This window comes from Chiloscyllium plagiosum, unplaced genomic scaffold, assembly GCF_037043375.1.
Source record: "Chiloscyllium plagiosum isolate Xiang-an unplaced genomic scaffold, Cpla_swu_hap1 HiC_scaffold_5, whole genome shotgun sequence".
In the NCBI taxonomy this organism is placed as follows: Eukaryota; Metazoa; Chordata; class Chondrichthyes; order Orectolobiformes; family Hemiscylliidae; genus Chiloscyllium; species Chiloscyllium plagiosum.
Window position 1 is genome coordinate 56,395,145 of NW_028270143.1, and position 22,589 is coordinate 56,417,733.

Below are 22,589 nucleotides of genomic sequence, written 5' to 3' on the forward strand. Positions count from 1 at the left end.
ATGCTAGCTCTTCACTGCCGTCTACAGTTTATCAAACTGAAACCTTAAAAAATGTAATCTCACTGCTAGACAAGGACATTTGACTAAAATATCAGCATCAGCTTTGACAAACAAAGTAACATAAATGCTGTGGTACTTGCTTTTGCATCTTTTACCGGATCATCAAAAAATCCTTCTGGTAAAGCCTCTGCTGTATTGTCTTTCCTAAAACAGCAAGACAGATCTGATCACCTAAAAGCCAGCCGAGTCTCAGAAATCCAGAACATACAGTGCAGCTGTGGCCTGAAGTATTCTGTTGCTCAAGCTCAATAGAATATTTCATTGTGCAAAAGTATTTTAATATTTTTAATATTTAATTTTTGTTTAAAAAATTAATACAAGAACCTTTACTTTGAAAATTAATAAGTTGTATCCCACATTTTTGATCCTTCTATAAAATGGAATACAAAATAAAACTTTGTGGCATTCCTTTGCCCTGTAGCACCTGTTTTATTGAATTTGTTCAAGGCAGAACTAGATAAATCTTGATAAACACTGGTCTGAATGGCTATGGTGTGCGGGGGTGGGTTTAAAACCACAATAGCTATTATCTAAATGAATATTAGAGCAGGCTTGAAAGGTCAAATGCCTAATCCTGCTCCTAAGTCCCATGTTCACCTGAAAGATGGGAAAGTTGACCTGTGCAATGCTAAAGTATAAATTTATTTCCAAATATTTAACATGTTTAATTAAAAATAAATAGTTAGAAAACATTATATCTATTTTTTCATAGGAACAGAATTTTAAGACAATTGATAATAAATGCTATAATTGTTAAACTTGGTCTGTAATTAGTACATAATTACCACGATCAGAATTTTCACCTTTCCACTGTGTTGTCTGATTGTTCTGGTTTCTGGATGGATCCAGAATGAGGGACAGCAGGAGGTGCCAGGGTGCTATCAAAGAAGTCTGAAAAGGAGAGAGAAAAAAAGGTAAAAAATTACAAGTAATTAACTTAATATCATGGAACAACACATTTTTATTACTTATAATGTGTTTTATCTTTCTCTCTGTCCTCATATCAATATAAGAAGGTGGAAGGGCCATCTGATTAAGAATCCATCAGCGTCACTTAAGAACAGTATGTAGTAAATGTACTTTGCTGTCTGGAAATAGCTGGCTGAGATCTTTGTATCTCAGTGGAGGTGCCAGAAGACTGGATGTTGGCGAACGTGGTGCCACTATCAAAGGAAGGTGGTAAGGAAAAGCCAGGGAACTACAGACCAGTGAGCCTGATGTCAGTGATGGGCAAGGTGTTGGAGGGGATCTTAAGGGACAGGATTTTCATCAATTTGGGAAGTCAAGGACTGATTAGGGATAGTCAACATGGCTTTATGCATGGGAAATCCCATCTCATTGACTTGAGGTTTTTGAAGAGGATTGATGTAGGTAGAGTGGTGGACGTGACCTATATGGACTCCAGTAAGGCATGTGACAAGGTTCCACATGATAGACTGGTTAGCAAGGTTAGATCTCATGGAATACAGAGAGAACTAGCCATTTGGATACAGAACTAGCTCAAAGGTAGAAGACAGAAGGTGGTGGTGGAGGCCTGCCTTTCAGACTGGAGACCTGTGACCAGTGGAGTGCCACAAGGATCGGTGCTGGGTCTCCTTCTTTTCGTCATTTATATAAATTATTTAGATGTGAACATAGGAGATATGCTTAGTAAGTTTGCAGATGACACCAAAATTAGTGATGCAGTGAATAATGAAGAAAGTTACCTCAGAGTACAACAGGACCTTGATTAGATAGCCAATTGGCCGAGGAGTTCAGATGGAGTTTAATTTAGTTAAATGTGAGGTGCTGCATTTTGGAAAGGCAAATCAGGGCAGGACTTATCATTCAGGGTCCTGGGTAGTGTGGCTGAACAAAGAGACCTTGGATTGCAGGATCATAGTTCCATGAAGTGGAATCACAGGTAGATAGGATAATGAAGAAAGGCGTTTGGTATCGTTTCCTTTGTTGGTCAGTGCATTGAATATTGGTCATGTTGTGGCTGTACAAGACATTGGTTAGGCCACTTTTGGAAATTCAGTTCTGGTCCCCCTGATATAAGAAGGATGTTGTGAAACTTGAAAGGGTTCAGAAAAGATTTACAAGGAGGTTGCCAGAGTTGAAGGGTTTGACCTATGGAGAGAGGCTGAACAGGCCGGGACTATTTTTCTTGGAGCAGAGGCTGAGGGGTGACCCTATAGGAAGTTTATAAAATTGTGAGGGGGACATGGATAGGGTGAACAGCCAAGATCTTTTATCTGAGGTGGGGGAGTACAGAACTAGCTGGCATAGGTTTAAGGTGAAAAGGAAAAGATTTAAAAGGGACCCAATGGGCAACCTTTTCAAACAGAGGGTGGTGCATGCATGGAATGAGGTGCTGGAAGAAGTGGTGGAGTCTGGTACTATTACAACATTCGAAAGGCATCTGGAAGGGTACATGAATAGGAAGAATTTAGAAGGATATGAGAAAATGCTGGCAAATGGGACTAGATTAACATAGCACATCTGGTCAGCATGGATGAGTTGGACTAAACGGTCTGTTTCCGTGCTGTATTTCTGTATGATTCTACTAGTTTATGTCCTCAAACTCAAGCTTTCAAATTGGGCACTCCCATTGTAGGTCAGGAGTTCTGTGAGCTCTGCAAATATCTTATCAGTAATTTTGAATGTACTTTCAGCTCGAGTCATATGTGTGCAAATATCACAGCAGAGATGGGGCTGGATTTGCTGCAGCATGCCTTAGAGGCCAGTTGTAGTTAGGGTGAAGATGAAAATATTCAGCTGTCTGTATAAAGAAAATCTATTTTCCCTTACTTTCACCTTTGCTTATGGAATATTGAATGGAAAATTTGGGAGTGTTTTGTAGAGGTCTATCATCTTTCTTAACCTCAAGTTTATGTCCACTGATCATCAAAAGCTGGATGTCCAACATTTAAATATGGAAAATATGGGAAGGACAATAGAGGTCAATTTAGCCTCATTAAGCCATTCTTTGCATATGACTGGACTTTTGTCATTCTGCTAGGATTTGAATCCATTAAAAGGGAGATTGATGGGAGAAAGAGGCAGGATGTAGTGAGGAGTAATCACAAGCACATGCTGTAACTTATCAACCACTTTATAAAGAAATAAGGAGGATCTCTTCATTTTGCAGTTGGATCCAAGAAATTTGGCAATGATGACCTGAATCGTCAATCAATTATGCCAGGTTGAACAGTCCAAGACAATTCTGGCCGGCCCACTGTATTTCAGGACATTATCAAACTAGATTAATTCAATGAAAAATTGATTTAATTAAAATAATTTTTTTTTCCTATTCTGCTTCAGACATCCTATTGCTTAGTTGTTAAATCCCATCAATTCTGCAAAATACACACTTGAATCTGTGATTGATGCTGCAAGGTTACAACTAAGTTCTCTATCAGAAAGTGTTGCACACTGACGTTGCAAGACTGTTGAGTTTCATCAGCACTTGCTGATAAAAACAAATTAATGTGAATGCTTAAAGTCTGAATTAACAGCAAGTTAGAGTTTGGGAATTCTGTGGTGCGTAACTTGCTTCCCAACTTCCAGAGCCTGTCCATCATCTACAAGGCAAAAGAGAGGAGCCTTTTGGAATTTTCTCCACTTATTTTAGTGAGTGCAGTTCCAACAGCACTCGAGAAGCTCAATTCAATCCTGGACGAAGCAGTCTGAGTTTTTGGCAACTATACACCATATTCAAGACACACTGTAGCAACTTGCCAAATCTCCTTCACCATTACCTTTAAAAGCTGTGACCTCTACCAGCTAGGAGTAAAATGAAGTAATTGCATAAGAATGCCAGTACATTCTAATTTCCCTCCATACCACACATTTCTGACTTGAACTATATTGCCACTCCTTCATTGTCACGGGATCAAAGTCCTGGAACTCCCTTCTAAACCGCACTATGGGCACTTCAAGACCAGGTAGACGAGAGTAGCTCACTGTCGTCTTTTCAAGGGAAATTGATCCTGCCAGCAATGAAAAGAAATGCCTGCATCCTATAAAAGAACAAAATAATTACTCACAGATCTTTGGCTGTATTGCTCACAGTATGCTGGAGATTCAATGTGTTATAACAAAGAAGGTAGGGATCAAATATAAAGGGAAATAGGGCTACAAATGCATTACAGGAAGTTTAATACTTAAGAAGGTGCCATTATGTATAAAGAGAGGAAGGCCCGAGCAAGACTAAGACAAAGAGGAATGAAGTGGGGAAGGACTAACGTTGATGAAAAAGAGCATGGTGCAAAAGGAACTTTCAGGAGTTGGACAGAAGGTGTAGGAGAATCAAGTGGTTGGGAAGGATCAGTGCCAAAACATCAAAAGTGAGCTCAGATGTCATAAAATGATCAGTTGGGCTGGAGAGGTGAGAGATTGCATTATCAGGGGCAAAATATATGAAACTTGCTCAGTGGTGTAGAACTGGATGTTTTTCCAACTCCCTTCTTCTGCTCATGTTTTACCCACAAAATTATTTTAATCAAGGTTTCATACAAATATAATATTTATAAAATATGGCTTCAAACATATGTGCTCCACAGAATAAACAGCTATTAACTGTTCCAGTTTGACTGGTTTTGTCAATAAGAATCACCACTCCCTGCTCTTGACCTTTAGAAGGACTCTGGAATGAGAAAGAACCAACAGACCTGTTGAACTTTAATTAACAGATCATCAGTGTCTAAAAGTGAACTGAAAATTAGAGGGCAATATAAAATCTACATCATTCTGTCTTCAACAAATTCAATGACCTAGCTTCCACTGCTTTTTGAAAAAGAATTCTACAGACCAGTGATCCTCAGAAAAAAATCCTACTCACCTATGTCTTAAAAGACAGACCTCATATTTTTAATACTATCCCCTCATTCTAGTCTTTCGCAACTTGACGGAATATCCTTGTACCCTCATGACCTTCTAATTTTAGGAAAAATCACCTCCAATTCTTCAAAAACTCAAGTGGCTATAAGGCCCTCTCTCCCAACCTTTCTTTATAAGATAAACTTGTCATCCATTGAATTATTAGAGGGAATCTCATCTGGACTGCTTCAAGTGCAATTATTTCATATTTCAAATTAGATCGAAGTTGTACATAACATCCCAAACGTAGCTTCACCAAAGGCCTATGAAACTCCTTACTTCTATATTTCATTCTATGCAGATTTCTTTTCAACTCAATATATTACATGAATTTTGAAGATTTCACATTGGGCTTGAAACATTAACTCTGCTTTTCTCTGCACGGATGTTGCCAGGCCTGATGAGTTTGGCCAACATTTTGTTTTAATTTCAGATCTTCAGCATGTTCAGCACTTTGCTTTTATTTGTATTGCATTCCTCCTGCAATAAACACACCATTCTATTTTCTTTCCTAAACCATATGATTCATGGTCTGAGAATTTCCAAAGTTTGTGTCTTTACTTTAGACAGCGACAGCAACATCTGCCTTCCCACAAACACTTGGGTACAAGATTATAACACAATTAGATAAGGTAGACGAAGAAAATCTGGTTCCATTGGCAGGTACTACAAGAACACAGGGAATAGCATGACATGAGTACAGGGAAAGAAGTCCATGGTCAAGTTGGAGTAGTGAATGTTTCTAGTTCTTTAAACTAAAGATCTTACTTTTATTTGTATTTTGATCTGCACTGTTTTTCTTTCTTTCCTTAAAAATAACTGCTCAAGTATTAGATTGATACTGGTGAACTTCCTTTTCTTTGTAGCTTAAAAAATATATCCAGACAGTGAAGTGTAGATAATCTTAAAGATTTGTTTTTAAGTTAAATCAAATATGAGTGATTACAGGACAGGTGATATTGCTGCTACAATACATGAAAGCTTTATAGGGCCTAGTGGTATCATAGATACTGGACTATTAATTCAGAGATACCAGACTGTTAATTCAGAGATACTAGATTGTTAATTCAGAGATCCAAGTTCGAATTCCAACATGACAGATAAATTTGAATTCACTCTGAGCAAAAATCTAGAATTAAGGCTATGAAACCATTGTTGATTGTTGGAAAAACCCCACCTGGTCCTCGAATGTACTTTCAGAAGGAAATCTGCCATCCTTACCAGGTCTGGCCCACGTGCCTCTGGACCGAGAGCAAAGTGGTTGACTCATATCTTTACTCAGGGCAATGAGGGATGGTCAACATATGCTGGCCTAGTCTGTGACTCCCACTTACCATAAATGAAAAGAAATATTAATCTGATCTAAAGTGAACTCACGTATAGTAAATGTTTGCAGCTCGAGGAACTTCAGACCTCAGTTGAAGACATTGACACATCAGGGAAGGGGAAAATTATGTAGATACTTTGCTTCAGAGGATAGTAATACACCCCTGAATTGATCATTAAAAATTGGGCTGTCATCAGCAACTGCAGGTGAGGCAGAAATGAGGGCACAGGGGTTATAAGTGAGGAGCTTTGGCTCCAGCAAATGTCGAAGAGGTGAGAATGGGGTCAGCAGGGAGAATGAGCAAACTGACCTCAGCACCTTGATATAGAGGACCATTCAGGGAGGGCAGGAAATAGAAATGTAGTTCTGGTAGGGTGCAGAATTATTAAGGGATGGATATTGTTCTGTGCAGCTGTGAACAGAAGTCATAGATTTGTACAGAACAGAAACAGCTCTATGACCAACGACACTGTCGCAATTAGAAAGATTATGAATAGTCAAGAAGTAAATTAGAAAGCAGAAATTCCAAGGTAATAATCTCTGGATTATGACCTGAGCCAGTATTAACTGGCATAGGGTAAATAAAATCAAAGAATCAAGTGTGTGCCTCAAAGCGTGGTGTGGGTGAAATAGATTTCAGTTTGTGGGGCAACGGCACCTAGTTCTAGGGTAGAAGTTCCAGTGGGTTGGATTTCATTTGAATCAATCTGAGACCAGTTATCCTGGTGATTTGATAAATTGGAATGCAGAGAGAGTTTTAAAATAATTAGAGGAGGTGAGGGTTCAGGAGAGGGGAATTGTAAGCTTACAAAGCAAGAGGATGTGGCTGTAGTAGAGGACAGCTATTTGGATAATCATACAGAGAGGTAGGGTCAAATTATATAAATATAGAAAAAGCCTACAGAAAAAAGGTCAAAAGAAGAAAAAGGTAATGAGACAAAATTAACAGCTCTTTACTTGAATGTTTGGAACAAAATGGATTAATAAACTGCACAAATACATGTTAATGTGTATGATCTTCTAACCATTATGGAAATAGTTACAAGGTGATCAAAACTGTGAACTAAATGTTCAGGGTTAATATGACTTTTTGGTTGGACTGGCAGGAAGAAAAGGGCGGTAAGGTAGCATTGTTAGTACAGCAAACAAGTGCAACAGCTTATGGCTGGCGGTAAGACAGAAGATGACACTGATTGGAACAGAGGTAGACTTTCAGCCCCGTCACAGTAGCTAGGACAGAGAATGAATCAGTGGATAATGAGGGCATTTAACAAAGGCATTAATCATGGGTGAGATTAATCTTCATGTAGACCAGGATAGTCAGATTGGCAGAGGAAACCATGCAGAAGAATTCATAATATTTCCGAGAACTTGTTGTGGATCCAACTGGGGATCAGGCTGATATGGATCTGGTGACAGGTAAAGAGGCAGGTTTCATAAATAACAGCAGGTAAAAATCTCCTTGGAAACAGTGACCATAACATGGTAAAATTTAACATTCAGTTTGAGAGGGAAGAACCTGGCTTGGAAACAATTGCGCTCAGCTTAAATAAGGGTAACTACACAAGATCATGGGCAGAGCTTACTGGAGTGGACCAGAAAAGGAGTTTAGTAGCAATGAAGGCAAATGTTTAAGAAAATAATTCATGGGTCACAGCAACTACATAGTCCAGTGAGGAAGAAGCATTCTACGAGCAGGGATGAGTTAAACAGGTTAACCACGGAACTTGAGGAATAGCATCAAGTTGAAAGAAAAAAAATGTTGAAAAGGTTAGCAGTAATCTAAAAGATTGTGAAAGTTTTAGAAACCAACAAAACATGGCTCAAAAATAATGAAGAGGGAGAAAATAAACTTTAAAGCTAAACTTGAAAGCAATATACAGGCAGACTGCAAGAGCTTCTTTAAATACATAAACTGTAAGAAAGAAGCCCAAGTGAATACAAGCCCCTCAGAGAATGAAATTGGAAAAATAATAATGGGGAACCAGGAAATGGCACAGGAATTGAATAACTACTTTGCATCAGTCTTCACAGTAGAAGACACTAATAGCATCCCGATATTACAAAATATGCAAGGGGCAAAATCAGCGGAGTACATACCAAACTATCACTAGAGAAAAATTGTTAGGGAAACTAATGGGGGTAAAGACTGATAAGTTGCCTGAACTTGATTGGATGAATCCTAGGTTAAGTAAAGGGAGTAGCTATAAAGATAGTGTAAGCACTGGTATTAATCTTCCAAGAGTCCTTAGATTTTGGTGAAGTCCTACAGGATTGGAAGACTGCCAATGTAATACCTCTATTCAACTGATAAAAACAGGTAATTATAGGCCAGTTATTGGGAGAAATGTTAGCCTATTATAAAGGATGCAGGAGCAGAGTATTTAGATATATATTATATGAACAAATAGAGTCAAATTCATGAAGGGGAAATCATGCCTGACAAATGTACTAGAATTGTTTGAAGGGAAACAAGCAAGCGAAAGGAAAGCTGTGACTGTAATATACTCTGGTTTTTAGAGGGTATTTGATAAGGTACCACATTAGGCTAATTAATGGTGTTGGAGGTAGCATATAATCATGGATAGAGACCTGGCTAACTAATAGAAAACGGAGAGCATATGAGCATGGATAGAGAATTGGCTAACTAATAGAAACCTGCGACTAATGGTGTGTCAAGGAATCAGTGCTTGGCCCACAATTATTTACAATATATACTAATGATTTGGCTGAGAAATGTGAATGTACTACCCAGGTATCCAGATGAAACAAAAATAGATGGGAAGGCAAATGGTTGGAAGACACAGAGTCTGCAGACGGCCATAGACAGATTAAGTGAGGTTATGCAATATGGTCTTAATATTATATAAATGGAGGAAGATTGCAGAGAGTAATGGAACAGAGAGATTTGGAATTCCTCATCCATGAATCACAAAAAAAAAATCCAAGTTCAACAGGTAATAAAAAAGGCAAATAGAATGTTGGCTTGTACTTCAAAAGGAATAGAGTATGACAGTAGGGAGGCTTTGCTAAAATCATATAAGGGACTAGTCAGACTATAGCTAGAATATTGTCAACAGTTTTGGGCCACTTATCTGAGGGAAGATGTATTAGCACAAGAGGCAGTCCTGAGAACGTTTACTAGGTTGACACCAGGCATGGACGGAATGTCTTATGAGAGATTGAGTACATTGGGCCTGTATCTTTGGATTATAGCAAAATGAAAGGCAACCTTATCGAAACATAGAAAATTCTTGGGAGACTTGACAGCTAAGACTGGCAGAAAAGTTGTCTCTCTTTGTGGGAGAGTCTAGGATCAGAGGGCATAATCTTGAAAGATGGATGAGGAGAAATTTCTTCTTTCAGAGAGCTATTAACCTACGGAAACCCTTGCCACAAACAGCTGAGTTAAGTGCATTCAAAACTGAGAGATATTTTTAATCAGGAAGGGAATTAAGGCTTATGGGAAAAGGCAGGAAAGTTGAATTAAAAGATTACCAGGATTTCACTGAATGGTGGAGCAGTAGCTATGGGCTGAATGTCCTTCTTCTATTTCAATGTCTTATGGTCTTAAACAGATTGAAGATTTTGGATAAGAGATGCAGAGGAAATGTTAAGGAATGCCTGCAACGAAGATTCAAACCTGATTGCATGGATTCATTTAGGGAGTCATGGGATCCAGGCTCGTTCTGACAGACATTGACCTGATCCAAGAAAGAAAGGCAGGTTGGAGAAAGGCAGTAGTTTTGCAAAGACGGGTGATTGAAGTCATTTTCCGGAGGGAGAAATGGTGACAGAAGTTTTGAAAGTGATAGGACAGGGCCTAAAGTAAGGAAGCAATTTGCATTGCTGCCTAGGATGAGGTCAGGAAGGAAATTCGTTGATTTCTCTCCAACTTTTAATAGCATGTATATATTCAAGTTTATTTTAAAAAAGTGAAAAAATACTGATGTCAGTGATTTTCTTCACAGAAGGGCTCAATGGTATTTAGCTCCAGGATTTACTCAGGGCTACCTTTGCTTTTCTATATGAATTACTGTTAATAAGAGCAAGGCAACATTTTGATCTGAAAGTACACAGATGATATGGTACTTGTATTTTTCATAAGGACTAACAAAGTAATTTGATGAAACAATTTGAAAAATGGTGAAATAACAATTATTTTAAAGTGAATGGAAACTAGAGCAAGAACTAACTACAGTCTAGGAAAAAGGACAGTTTAGTATATTCATCTGAAGATCCATAATGTGACTTTGAAATAGATACTAACTACAAGTATCTAGGACTTAAACTTGATGATAAGTTGATTTGGAAGGAATAGTGTACAGGTATAATAGTAAAGGGAAATATGTATTACTTCAGAAAATTAAAGTCCTTTCAAGTAGGTCCCACTATTATGAAACTCCTCTTTATGGTGAAGGTTGAGAGTGCTGTCCATTATCGATGTCTCTCTTGGTACTGCTGCCTTAGGAAAGTAGAATCCTTAAATGAAGACAGACTCAAAATAGAAGTGCAGCACACAAGGATTTGAGTGTTTCTCTGCATGGTATAAAAAGTTAGCATGTAAATGCAGCAAGCAATGAAGGCAATTAATGGAATTGTAGCCTTCATTGCTACAGGTTTGGAGTTTAAAAATAGGGAAGTCTTGTTACAATCTTACAGGGTGTTAATGCGGGCACACTTGAAGCAGAGTGTGGAGTTTTGGTATCTGCATTTTTGAAAGGATATACTGGCATTGGAGGTGTTTTCAAAAGAGATTCACTCTGCTGACTGCTGGGATAAAGGGACTGTGTTATGAAGAACAGACAAACAAGTTAGGCCTTTATTCATTAAAGTTTAGAAGAGTGATCTTACTAAACATACAAGATTTTAAGGGGGCTTGACAGAGTAGATGTTGAGAGGCAGTTTCAACTCACGGGGGGAATCTCAAACCAGGGAACAGATAATAAGGGCTCACTCATTTAAAACTAAGATCTGAAAGAATTTTTCTCTCAGAGGGTTGTAAACGTTTGAAATCCTGTCTCCCAAAGAGTTGTGGAGATTCCATCACTGGAACTATTTAAAGAGAATGTAGATACATGTTAAAAAGCATGGAGTTGAAGGTTGTGAGGAACTGTAGGCAGAATGGTGGCTCAGTGGTTAGCACTGCTGCCTCACAGCACCAGGGACCTGGGTTTGATTCCAGCCTCAGGTGACTGTCGATGTGGAGTTTTCATGTTCTCCAAGTGTCTGTGTGGGTTTTCTCCGGGTGCTCCAGCTTCCTCCCACAGTCCAAAGATGTGCAGGTTAGGTGGATTGGCCATACTAAATTGCGCCATAGTATCTGGGGATATGAGGTTAGGTGGGTTAACCATGGGAAATGTAGGGATGAGATGTGTTTGAGTGAGATGCTCTTCAGAGGGTTGGTGTGGACTCAATGGCCTGTCATATTGTAGGAATTCTATGAAGAGATATGGAAGACGAGTGGAGGCCTGGGCTGATCATCTATGATTTTATAGAATGGTGGGGCAGAGTTGAGGGGCTGAATGACTTACTCTTGCTCCTATTTGTTAAATTTTTATGTTTAAGGACACAGATTATTGAACCTGGCAGGAAAGGCATTTAATAAGTAGATATTTCTTGACAAAATCTGATCAAAAAGTTGGTGAAAGTAACTTTTGTCATAAACAATGAAAAATACTCCTGGTCTAAGTTTAATGCTGGATGTGTATAGAGAAAAGGCTACTAAGCCGCAAATATAGGACAAATTGGTTCTCAATTTGTGTATTTGTTGAATGCATGAGAATATGCAGCCATGATCGATCTCTGTAATTAGTTATTTTAAAAACATTGGAATAGACGTTTTACTAAAATTTTAATTAAAGTTTACCTCAGTTGCCAGGTAAGTTTTTTTCTTTTCATTGTTACTCATTTGTGTTCTTTTATATTGAATAGAGTTAGAAAGACTTTTGTTTTCAATGTTTGTTTTTGAAAGCTGATAACGAAGTGCATTTGGCAACAAATGAGTAAAGATTATTGCGTTAATTGCAGCATTATTGAGATGGATGAGAAGGTGTATGTAATTAAAACTGGATGTAAGGTTAAAAAGAGCACTTCTACAAATGGTTACCAACCAACAGGAATTTATGTAACTACAATGGTTATATATAGTGAAATATAAACCTGCTCAGAGTTCACAAAATTGGAATGAGTTTTCTTTGTATCCACGTATACATGCATTATTGTTGCTCATAATGACTGTCAAAGCTGGAATTACTCCATACCCTGCACTGCAAATATGTATATAATAACATTACCCTTATTTTGAAAACTACATTTTTTAAATGTAGGATTTATAAAAGAACACCAGGTCTGAAAGACTGGCAGTCCTAGGGTAATTAAAGATCAAAGGAAGGCCCGCGCCATGACTGTAAAGCCATGTGAGGTGTTATAGGTAAAGCAATGGGAGCCTTGTTAACTACCTGGAGAAGGTTGACTGTGAAGGCATCTTGAGAGGGGGTTTGGACTTACGCCAAAAAAGGGGGAGGGGGGTTTAAATTATTGGTACTTTCCTCAGATCAGAGAAGGTGAAGGCAACTGGAAGACAAGAGAAAGTTTTTCAGATCAAAGGAAAAGCTTCATTTTATATGAAAATAGCCCATACTTGTCACATTCTTAAGAAAATAAATTGGGAGAGGATGTTTCCTTTCTATTAATATGTCTCTGCTGTTTTCACAGCACCTGAAGACGTCTGCCTGAGAGTGGGGACTGGATCAATAAGACTGCTTAGGAAGCAAGATGGTATTGTGGGACACTAATTAAGAATCTGATTTGATAATCCTCAACTCTACTTTTCTGCCTAATCCCCCAAACCCTTGACTCTCTCACTGGATAAAAAAGTCTGTCTATCTCAGACTTAAACATTCCACAAGCCTCCACAGTAAAGAATTCTACAGATTGACTAGCCTGAGAGAATAAAAAAAGTCATCTTAATATGAAATGGGGAACCGCTTATTCTGAGATTATGGCCTCTGGTCCTAAACTCTCTGCATCTCCCCTATATAATCCACAAAGAATTTATATGTTTCAGCAGGGTCTCTTTCATCTAAACTCCAATGAGTACAAGCCCAACCTACACAGCCTCTCTGCATAAGAAAATCCTCTTTACTGGGAATCAACTTAGTGAACCTTCTCTGGTCTGCTTCCAACCCTAGTAAAACTTTCTTTAGATCAGGGAACAAAATCCGCTCTCAGTATTGAGAGTGTGGCCTGACTAGTGCATTGTAGAGTTCAGCAAGACTTCTGTATTTTAATACTTCATTCCCTTTGAAACGAAAGCCACCATTTCATTTGCCTTTCCTATTATGCATTGAACTTGGATGTTAGCTTATTATGATATGTGCACCAAGATCCCCCACTCATTCCTTGCTGGAGTGTACTGCTCTTCTATTCTTCCCACCATGTACATAATCTCTCATTTTCCTGCATTATATCCCATCTGCCAACTTTTTGCCCATAAATCACAAAAGAATGCAGTAATTTAGAAACCTAATACCATGTTATTGTCTGTTGCAACTGAATACAAAAACTGGGAGGTTATGATGTACTTGGGACAGGGCACATGAGAGACCATATCTGGTATACTGTAGAAAGCATTGATCTCCTTATTTAAGTATGTATACACACTGGAGGTAGTTCAGAAAAGGTTTACCATATTAATACCTGGAAAAAGTGAGTTGTCTTATGATGAAAGGTTTAGAAGAATAAGAGGTGACTTGACTGAACCATATGAAATCTGAGGGGGCTTGACATGGTAGATATGAAGAGGATGTTTTTGTTTTATGAAAGAATCCAGAATCAGGGACCACTGTTTATAAATAAGAAACCATCCATTTAAATCAGAATTGAGACAAGGTCTTTTTGGAATGCCTTTCCTGAAAATGCAACGGAGGCAAAGTCTCTAAATATTTTGAAGGCAGAAGTGGTTAGATTCTCAGTAAGCAAAGAGGTGAAAGTTTATCGGGATAGGTGAGAATTTGGATTTAAGACTACAGTCAGATAAGCCATGATTTTATTAGATGATGGAGCAGAATCAAGGGGACAGCTAGTTACCTCCTGTTTCCTGTCCATATATTTGTGTGTATGACCTGCTCTCAGTTAGCAAAATTCCACATTCCACAACAGGAATTATTAACCATCAGAGTTCAATAGCCTTTTCCCGAATTCACTATACTTCTTGAATATCCAGCACAAAACAATTCCAACTCAGCAAAGAATATACAGTCCCATAGGTACACCTTCTTTTGTGCATCTTGTTTCCTTCCATGTCAGTTAATATCTATGAAAGGCCACAAGCAGAATGTTGGCCATCTATTTAGAGGACAGGACTATAGACACAGAGGTCGTCTTTTATGTCAACCACGTGTAGCAGAATGTGAAAGAACCAGCCAACAACTTGAAATTGTTCAGATTGTTCCAAGGAAACAAGTCAAAGATATTCACTGCAGTATTTCCTTCATATTACACAAACAATAAAATGAAAGATAAACCAGACTAGAAAGTTTATACTTTTGAACTTTGCATTTACAGGTTGGTACTACTGAGCTATATCAGGTTCAGGTACAAGCTAGGGCTTGTTTAATAACTGGGATGATAACAAACGCAGAATAGGTACAGACTTGCATGACCAAGACTTATTTCACCAAGTCTCACGCTATTAAGTTAATACACTTTGTAGACTGAAATATAAAAGTCAAAATGCACTCAAAATTCATTAACTGCACAAAATCCATTTAACACAGAAGACAATAATTCACGTGGAATGATATAATCATTCCTTCACTGTTGAACAGTTTTGAGACCCTTATCTACGTATACTGGCAATGGAAGCAATTCAGAGAATGTTCAAAACAAACACAGAGAAACTCAGCAGGTCTGACAGCATCTGTTGAGAAAGAAAGAGCCAGGTATGACTTTTTCAGAATACCAGAAAAATTCACTAAGCTGAAAGCAGGTATGGAGGAAGTGGCTTTTAAGGAGAGGTTAAGTAGGTTGGGCCTTTACTTATTGGAAAGTAGAAGATTGAGAAAAGACTTTATTGAAGCAGAACAAGTTTCTTCAGGAGCTTGACAGGGTACATGCAGAGACATTGTTTCCCTTTGTGGAGCAGTCCAAAACCAGAGGGCATACTTGCACAATAACAGGTTGCCCATTTAAGACAGAGGTGAGGAGGAATTTCTTCCCTCAGAGAATGGTGAATCTGAGAAATTCCTTTCTGTAGGTGGCTGATCAGGTTGGGTCGTAAAGACTTTTCAAGGTTATACTAGAGCCCTTGTTGATTTTTCATTATTTTTATCTTGTTCTTTTATCAGTTTTAATTTTGGGCTGTCTACAGAGAACTGTGAGCGAAAGATGACTTTTAAATTGTGGGCAACAGTTTTATTAAGAAGGAAAAAAGACCAACAAGTTTTTGTTTGTTCATGAGGCAAGACCTGGAAGTTAACTGCAGGTTGGTTCTTGATCACAAAGGTTCTGCAGATGCTTCCTCACTGGAGGAGAGCATTATGTGTAAACAGAGAGCAGAGGTTGACTACTAATGAGGTCAGCACCTGGGAATTGGTTCCAGCAAGTCTGGAAAAGACCATGCTCAAACAGATGGCAGATGTTGAATGGTAATTGAGTATCTCCTTCAAGAAGTCTCAGTCTGTCAGGGAGTGGTCAGAGTTTGAATTGGGTTTTGGATTGTATTTTCTGTGAAAAAAAGAATCTGGCTGTTGATACTACGAGATGAAAGATTTGCAAGCTTCCTCCGTAACCTCCCATGAGCAGATCTCAGAAGCTCAAAAAATAAAAGCAAAGTTATAAATCTTACTGTCTTTATCTAACTGTAAAGGTGGGAAAATTGAGGACTTCTTTGGCACTCCTTCATTAGGTACACACCCCACACCAACCCAACCTCTACTCCTGGTACCTTCCCTTGTTGCCGCAAGAGATGTAAAACCTTCTCCCACACCTTACCCCTCACCTTCGTCCAAGACCCCAAAGGATCCTTCCACATCTTGCAGAGATTTTCCTACACCTTCACACACATCATCTACTGTGTCCATTGCTCTAGGTGTGGTCTCCTCAACATTGGGGAGGCAGGACATCAACTCGCAGAACGTTTCAGGGCACATCTCCACCATCCTGTGGCCGAAAACTTTAACTCCCCCTCCCACTCCACCAAAGACATGCAAGTCCCGGGCCTCCTCTATCGCCAAATCAAAGCCACCTGATCCCGGAGGAAGAACACCTCATCTTCCGTCTTGGGACCCTCTAACCGCATGGCATCAACGTGAACTTTACCAGTTTCCTTATCTCTCATCCCTCTACCTCAAGCCAGATCCAATCCTCCAACTCGACAACACCCTTTTGATCTGTCCTACATGTCTAGCTTCTTTCCCAGCCATCCGCTCCATCCTCCTCTCCAACCTATCAACATCACCCCCACCTCCATCTACCTATCGCCTTCCCAGTTACCTTCCCCCAGCAGCATCCCCACCTTCTTATTTATTTCTCAGCAATCACACGTGATGAAGGGCTTATGCCCAAAACGTCAATTCCCCTGCTCCTCGGATGCTGCCTAACATGCTGTGCTTCCACACTTTTCTATTCTGAACTGTAAAGCTGACCTTGATCAACTTAGAGTCAGAGTCATACAAAATATATGGTGCGGAAACAGATCCATCAGTCCAACTTGTCCATATAAACCAGATATCCTAAATATGTCTAGTCCCATTTGTCAGCATTTGGCCTACATCTCTCTTAAACCCTTCTTCTTTGTATATCCATCCAGATGTCTTTTAAATGTTATAATTGGACTGGCCTCCACCACTTCCTCTGACAGCTCATTCCATATACATACCACCCTCTACGTGAAAACGTTGCCCCTTAGGTCTCTTCTAAATCTTTCCTCTCTCACCCTCAACCTGTGCCCTCTAGTATTGGACTCCCCCACCTGAGGGAAAATACCTTATGTATTTACTCCATCCATGCCTCTCAAGATTTAATAAATTTCTATAGGGTCAGCTCTCAATCTCTGATGCTCCAAGGTAAATAGCGTCAGCCTATTCAGCCTCTCCCTATAGCTGAAACCTCCAGCCCTGGCAACATCATTGTAAACATTTTCAGAATCCTTTCAAGGTTCACAACATTCTTCCTATGGGAGTTAGACCAGAATTGAACGGAGTATTCCACAACTGACCTAACCAATGTCCTGTACAGCTACATGACCTGCCAACTTCTATACTCAATGTACTGATCAATAAAGGTGAGCTGCATTGTCTAGCTGTAACTGAACTAAGAACCTGCACTCGAATGTCTCTTTGTTTAACAACATTCCCCAGGATAAGCCCTGCCTTGATCTGCTTTTCCAAAAATGCAGCACTCAAACTTAGCTAAACTAAACTTTATTGCCACTCTTTGGCCCACTGTACTAGCAGGTAACCTTCTTCGCTGTCCACTACACCTCCAATTTTGGTGCATTTGAAAACTTACTAACTATACCTCCTATGTTCATATCCAATACACTTATATAAATGATGACAAGTAGTGGACCCAGCACCAATTCTTGTGGCACACCACTGGTCACAGGCCTCCAGTCTGAAAAGCAACCCTCCACACCATCCTCTGTCTTCTACATTCCATCCAGTTCTCCCTGCTTTCCATGAGATCTAACCTTGCCAACCAGTCTGTCATATGGAACCTTTTTGAACACTTTAGTCAAGTTCACATAGATCACATCCACCACTCTGCCCTCATCAATACTCTTCGTTACTTCTTCAAAAAACTCAATTAAGTTAGTGAGTCACGATTTCCCACACACAAAGCAGTGTTGACTATTCCTAATCAGTCCTTGCCTTTCCAAATACGCATAACTTCTGTCCCTCAATCTTCCCTCCAACAACTTACCCGTCACTGATGTCAGGCTCACCCATCTATAGTGCCCTGGCTTTTCGTTTCTTAAATAGTGGCACTAGATTAGTCAACCTCCAGTTTTCTGGCAACTCATCTGTGGCTATCAATAATACAAGTATCTCAGCAAGGGACCCAGCAATTACTTCCCTAGTTTCCCAGAGTTCAGGGTACACCTGATCAGGTCTCAACCAAGAAACTATCATCTATGCCCGAGGAACAACATATCATGAAAACAACTTAAATGGTCTGTCAGTTTTGTTAGCTTCTTTTATTTATCCCTTAACTGTGTTTGCTTGTCTGTCTTTTTGTTAGAATAGGGCTGTAAAAGAACAATGGTCTTTGGGCAGAGAACGTGGACCAATTAGATGACCCTACTGTTGAATTTTTGCTCTGTTAAAGTCATTACATTGTTAATAAGCTGCTAAGTATTTTGTTTAAGACACAAACTGATGTCAAGGATTAATTATACACAAAGCTTTGGACTGGATATTCAGAAAGACTCGTTGGGAACCTGTGGAGTCAATTTTGAGGGTATTTGAAGGTTTTAATTTTACTGTGTCACTAATACAGAGGTAGAATGACTGATTTGGCTCGGCTGTCTGTCTCCATGTTGTAATGGTCATGACAGATAGATTTTTTAATCAGTAAGGGAATTGAGAGTTATAGGCAAAAGACAGGAAAGTGGAATTGAGGATTATCAGTTTAGCCATGATCTCATTAGTGGTGGAGCAGATTTGATGGACTGAATGGCCTATTTCTGCTCCTCCATCTTATGATCTTATCCTGAAACTCTTTACCTTTCAGCACTGTAGATGTACAGACATATCATGGGTGCAACATGTTTAGAAGGCAGTTCACCACCATCTTCTCAAGGCTGATTAGTAAGAGTAGACTAATGCTGTACTGAGCTAGCCAGTGATGACCAGATCCTATGAAATATTAAGAATTGCTTGAATTACAACACAGAATCCCCATATAAGACTGTAACGCAATTCACTGACCGTGTTTCTTTTTAAACATACAAAGCCCACAGTCCTTATGGTTTACTCTTTCATAGAGTATGAACATTACTGGCAATGTCAACATTTGTTGACCATCTTAAATGTCCTTGAATGGACTGGCTGGCTCAGCAATTTCAGATGGAAGTTCAATTGCATTGTTATGGATCTCCAATCACACGCAGGACCAACTCGATAAGGATGACAGCTTTCCTTCCTCAAAGAAAGGTACCAATGGGCTTTTATAACAATTAATAATAGCTGTCATAATCACTATTACTGAAACATACGTTTTCTTACATATTCTAGATGTATTAGTTGAATTTTAGTTCCACTAGCTGCAACTGGAACCTATGCACATGGAGCATGAGCTCAGGTCCCAAACACATTACCACAAAACCACCATCTTTATGAGAAGCCAAGTTAATCACATTAAGCACTAATGTTTTTCTTTAAGATTTAGGATCAAATCTAATAGCAGTAAGAAAGAAATTCCTCGGATATACTTCCTATATATCCAGAATGCAGTATCTGAACTTAACTAATTAACTAAAGTAATTGATTTGGAGACTGGAGGTTTGAAAGTTTCTCATCCTGAACTACAATCTATTAAATGCTTGCAAAGTCTAACATCTTTCCCAGTTGAACAATCATTTATGCTCCTATCTCAAGGAGCCATGAAGCAAAGAGCTTCCATGACAATGAAAATCATTAATCTATTAGATGAAATACCAGTTTCTTATATTTTATACAGCAGAAGGTCTTTATAGGTTTGCTTAAAAAAAATTATGCTAAAAAACTACAGAATGATAAAAATGTCCTATCATATATAAAAAGCAGCTTGGCACCAATTCTGCAGGATGGGGAGTTTAATTTTCAGATAAGTACAGAATCATTTGAGTAACAATTTCATTGTCCAATTAAGCAAACAATAGTCTTCCAATTTTCTGATTGCACAATGTTCCCAAATAAATTTTGTTAACATGATCAACGCTTAAAGAAGGAATGTTGCCCCACTTGTCAGAAAAATACTTACCAGCAGGTAGACCATGTCCAGCCTGTGATTCCATAGGTGCTGGAAGAGCTGAGTGGGCCACAACACCTTTCTTGCCCTCTTTTACCGTGTCATTGCTATCTTCATCACAACCAATAACAGTTAATCCAAGTCCAGAATTCTGTGAAGACTTTGGCTGTTGAGAAACTTTGTTTGCTGGATTAATAATATCAGGTGGTAACCTGGAAAAACATTTGAGTGATATAATCATTACAACACAACAGGGAGCCATCCAGACTGATGAGACAAAAAATTTGCAGATGCTGGAATCCAAAGTAGACAAACAGGAGGCTGGAAAAACACTGCAAGCCAAGCAGCATCAGGAGGTGGAGATGTCAATGTTGCAGATATAAAAATACTTACACCCAGAATGGTGGCTTCTCCACCTCCTGATGCTGTCTGGCTTGCGGTGTTCTTCCAGCATCTATCTAGTCCAGACTGTAGAGTCCATGCTATTATATAGGCCTACTCCCTGGTTCTTTGCTTGTAGCTCTGCAAGTTTTACCCTTCAACCAACACATTCAAAGCAGAAATTATCGAATTCCCTTTCAAATGTCACAACTGAATTTACCTCCATACTTTCCTAGGCAGCGTCTGAACCCATTGACTCTTTAAAACATTATTACTGAAGTTTCTTTTGCCAGTCTTTTTAAAGATAGATTCATTGAATTACCTGATTGAGATGCCGGCGTTGGACTGGAGTTTACAAAGTTAAAAATCACAACACTGGGTTATAGTCCAACAGGTTTATTTGGAAGCACTAGCTTTTGGAGCATTGCTCCTGGTTGTGAGATTTTTAACATCGAATTACCTGTCATTTTCATGATTTTATTTCATTATAATCCTCATTAGAGGCACTTTATAGTAAAAAGACTCCTGCAAATAATGAAAAAAAATTGGCCCTCAATTTGACATCTGCAATTTATTACATCTGTTATAGAGTCAGAGATATACAGCATGGAAACAGACCCTTTGGTTCAACTCGTCCATGCCAACCAGATATCCTAAATTAATCCGGTCCATTTGCCAGCATTTGGCCCATATTCCTTTAACCTCTTCCTAATCATATACCCAATCCAGATGCCTTTTAAATATTATAATTGTACCAGCCTCCACCACTTCCTCTGGCAGCTCACTGCCTGCACACACCACCTTGTGTGTGAAAACGTTTCCCTTTAGGTCCCTTTTATATCATTCCCCTCTCACCCTAATCCTATTCCCTCCAGTTCTCAATTATCCTACCCTTGGAAAAAGACCTTGGCTATTCCCCCTACTAAGGCTCGTCATGATTTTATAAACCTTTATAAGATCAGTCCTCAGCCTCCAATCTTCAGGGAAAATAGTCCTAGTCTTATTCAGCCTCTCCTCTTGCTCAAACCTTCCAACCCTGGCAACGTCCTTGTAAATCTTTTCTGCACCCTTTAAGTTTAACAATATCTTTCCGAAGGCAGGGAGACAAGAATTGGATGCAGCATTCCAAAAGTGGCCTAATCAATGTCCTGTACAGCTGCAACATGTCATCCCAACCCTACATTCAATGCACTGACCAGTAAAGACAAGTATACCAAACGCCTTCTTCAGTACCCTGTCTACCGTGACCATCTTCAAGGACTCTTTGCTCAGCAACACCTCTACCATTAAGTGTATAAGTCCTGCCCTGATTTGCCTAACTAAAATGCAACAACTCACCTTTATCTAAATTAAACTCTACCTGCCACTTAAGTTATTTACCTTCCTTAAAAGTAATAACTGGATTGAAAATATTATTTTAAACCATATGACCCAAATAAAACTTTCGCTTCATATTTTGCTACTGAAATACTTTGAATGATTAAGTTTTTTTTTGAAGTCAATGGGGGAATAGGGTATTGCATTTTGAATGTCATATTGTTTACAAGTATTATAGCTAGGGAATAAAAATAGGAAAGGAAATTTTCTAGAAGTACTGAAAATTTACTGAATGCTCTCACAGGCAAATAAATCTGCCTGTTCTTTTTAGACCGCCAATTCTGCTCTAATGCTGATTTTGTGGATTGATTCGAATTTGACAATGTCTGTTTTAGTCCACAATTTAAAAACTTGAGGAAAAAACCCATCCCTATAAACCTTGTTAGTATATGTGTACAAATACTTTTATAGTTTCCTAATGATAGTGAGCCGCGATACAGACTAGGAAAGTCCGAGTTTCAGACCCTGGTCCATACTAAGGAGATTTCAAATTGTTCAGTTGATACATCTGACTGCCAGCCAATAATCTATCCACTCAATTATCCTCTAGCCCCAATCTACCATCGCCTTCTAAGCTTATCATAATTTCAACCTCAATGTTTTCCATTTGCACCTTCCCAGGTGT

General features: G+C 39.0%; 1 protein-coding gene across 3 annotated transcripts in view; it reads right to left on the reverse strand.

Moving 5' to 3' along the window:
• Nucleotides 1-22,589, reverse strand: part of znf830 (zinc finger protein 830) — a 46,792-nt gene that overhangs the window by 13,100 nt on the left and 11,103 nt on the right. For all 3 annotated transcript variants that reach the window (XM_087987189.1, XM_087987188.1, XM_087987190.1), the window contains 3 exons: nucleotides 20,219-20,418; nucleotides 864-951; nucleotides 141-204 (listed from right to left, as the gene is read on the reverse strand). In XM_087987189.1, the coding sequence (XP_087843315.1) occupies nucleotides 141-204; nucleotides 864-951; nucleotides 20,219-20,418 (352 nt within the window). The remainder of the gene's footprint in view (nucleotides 1-140; nucleotides 205-863; nucleotides 952-20,218; nucleotides 20,419-22,589) is intronic.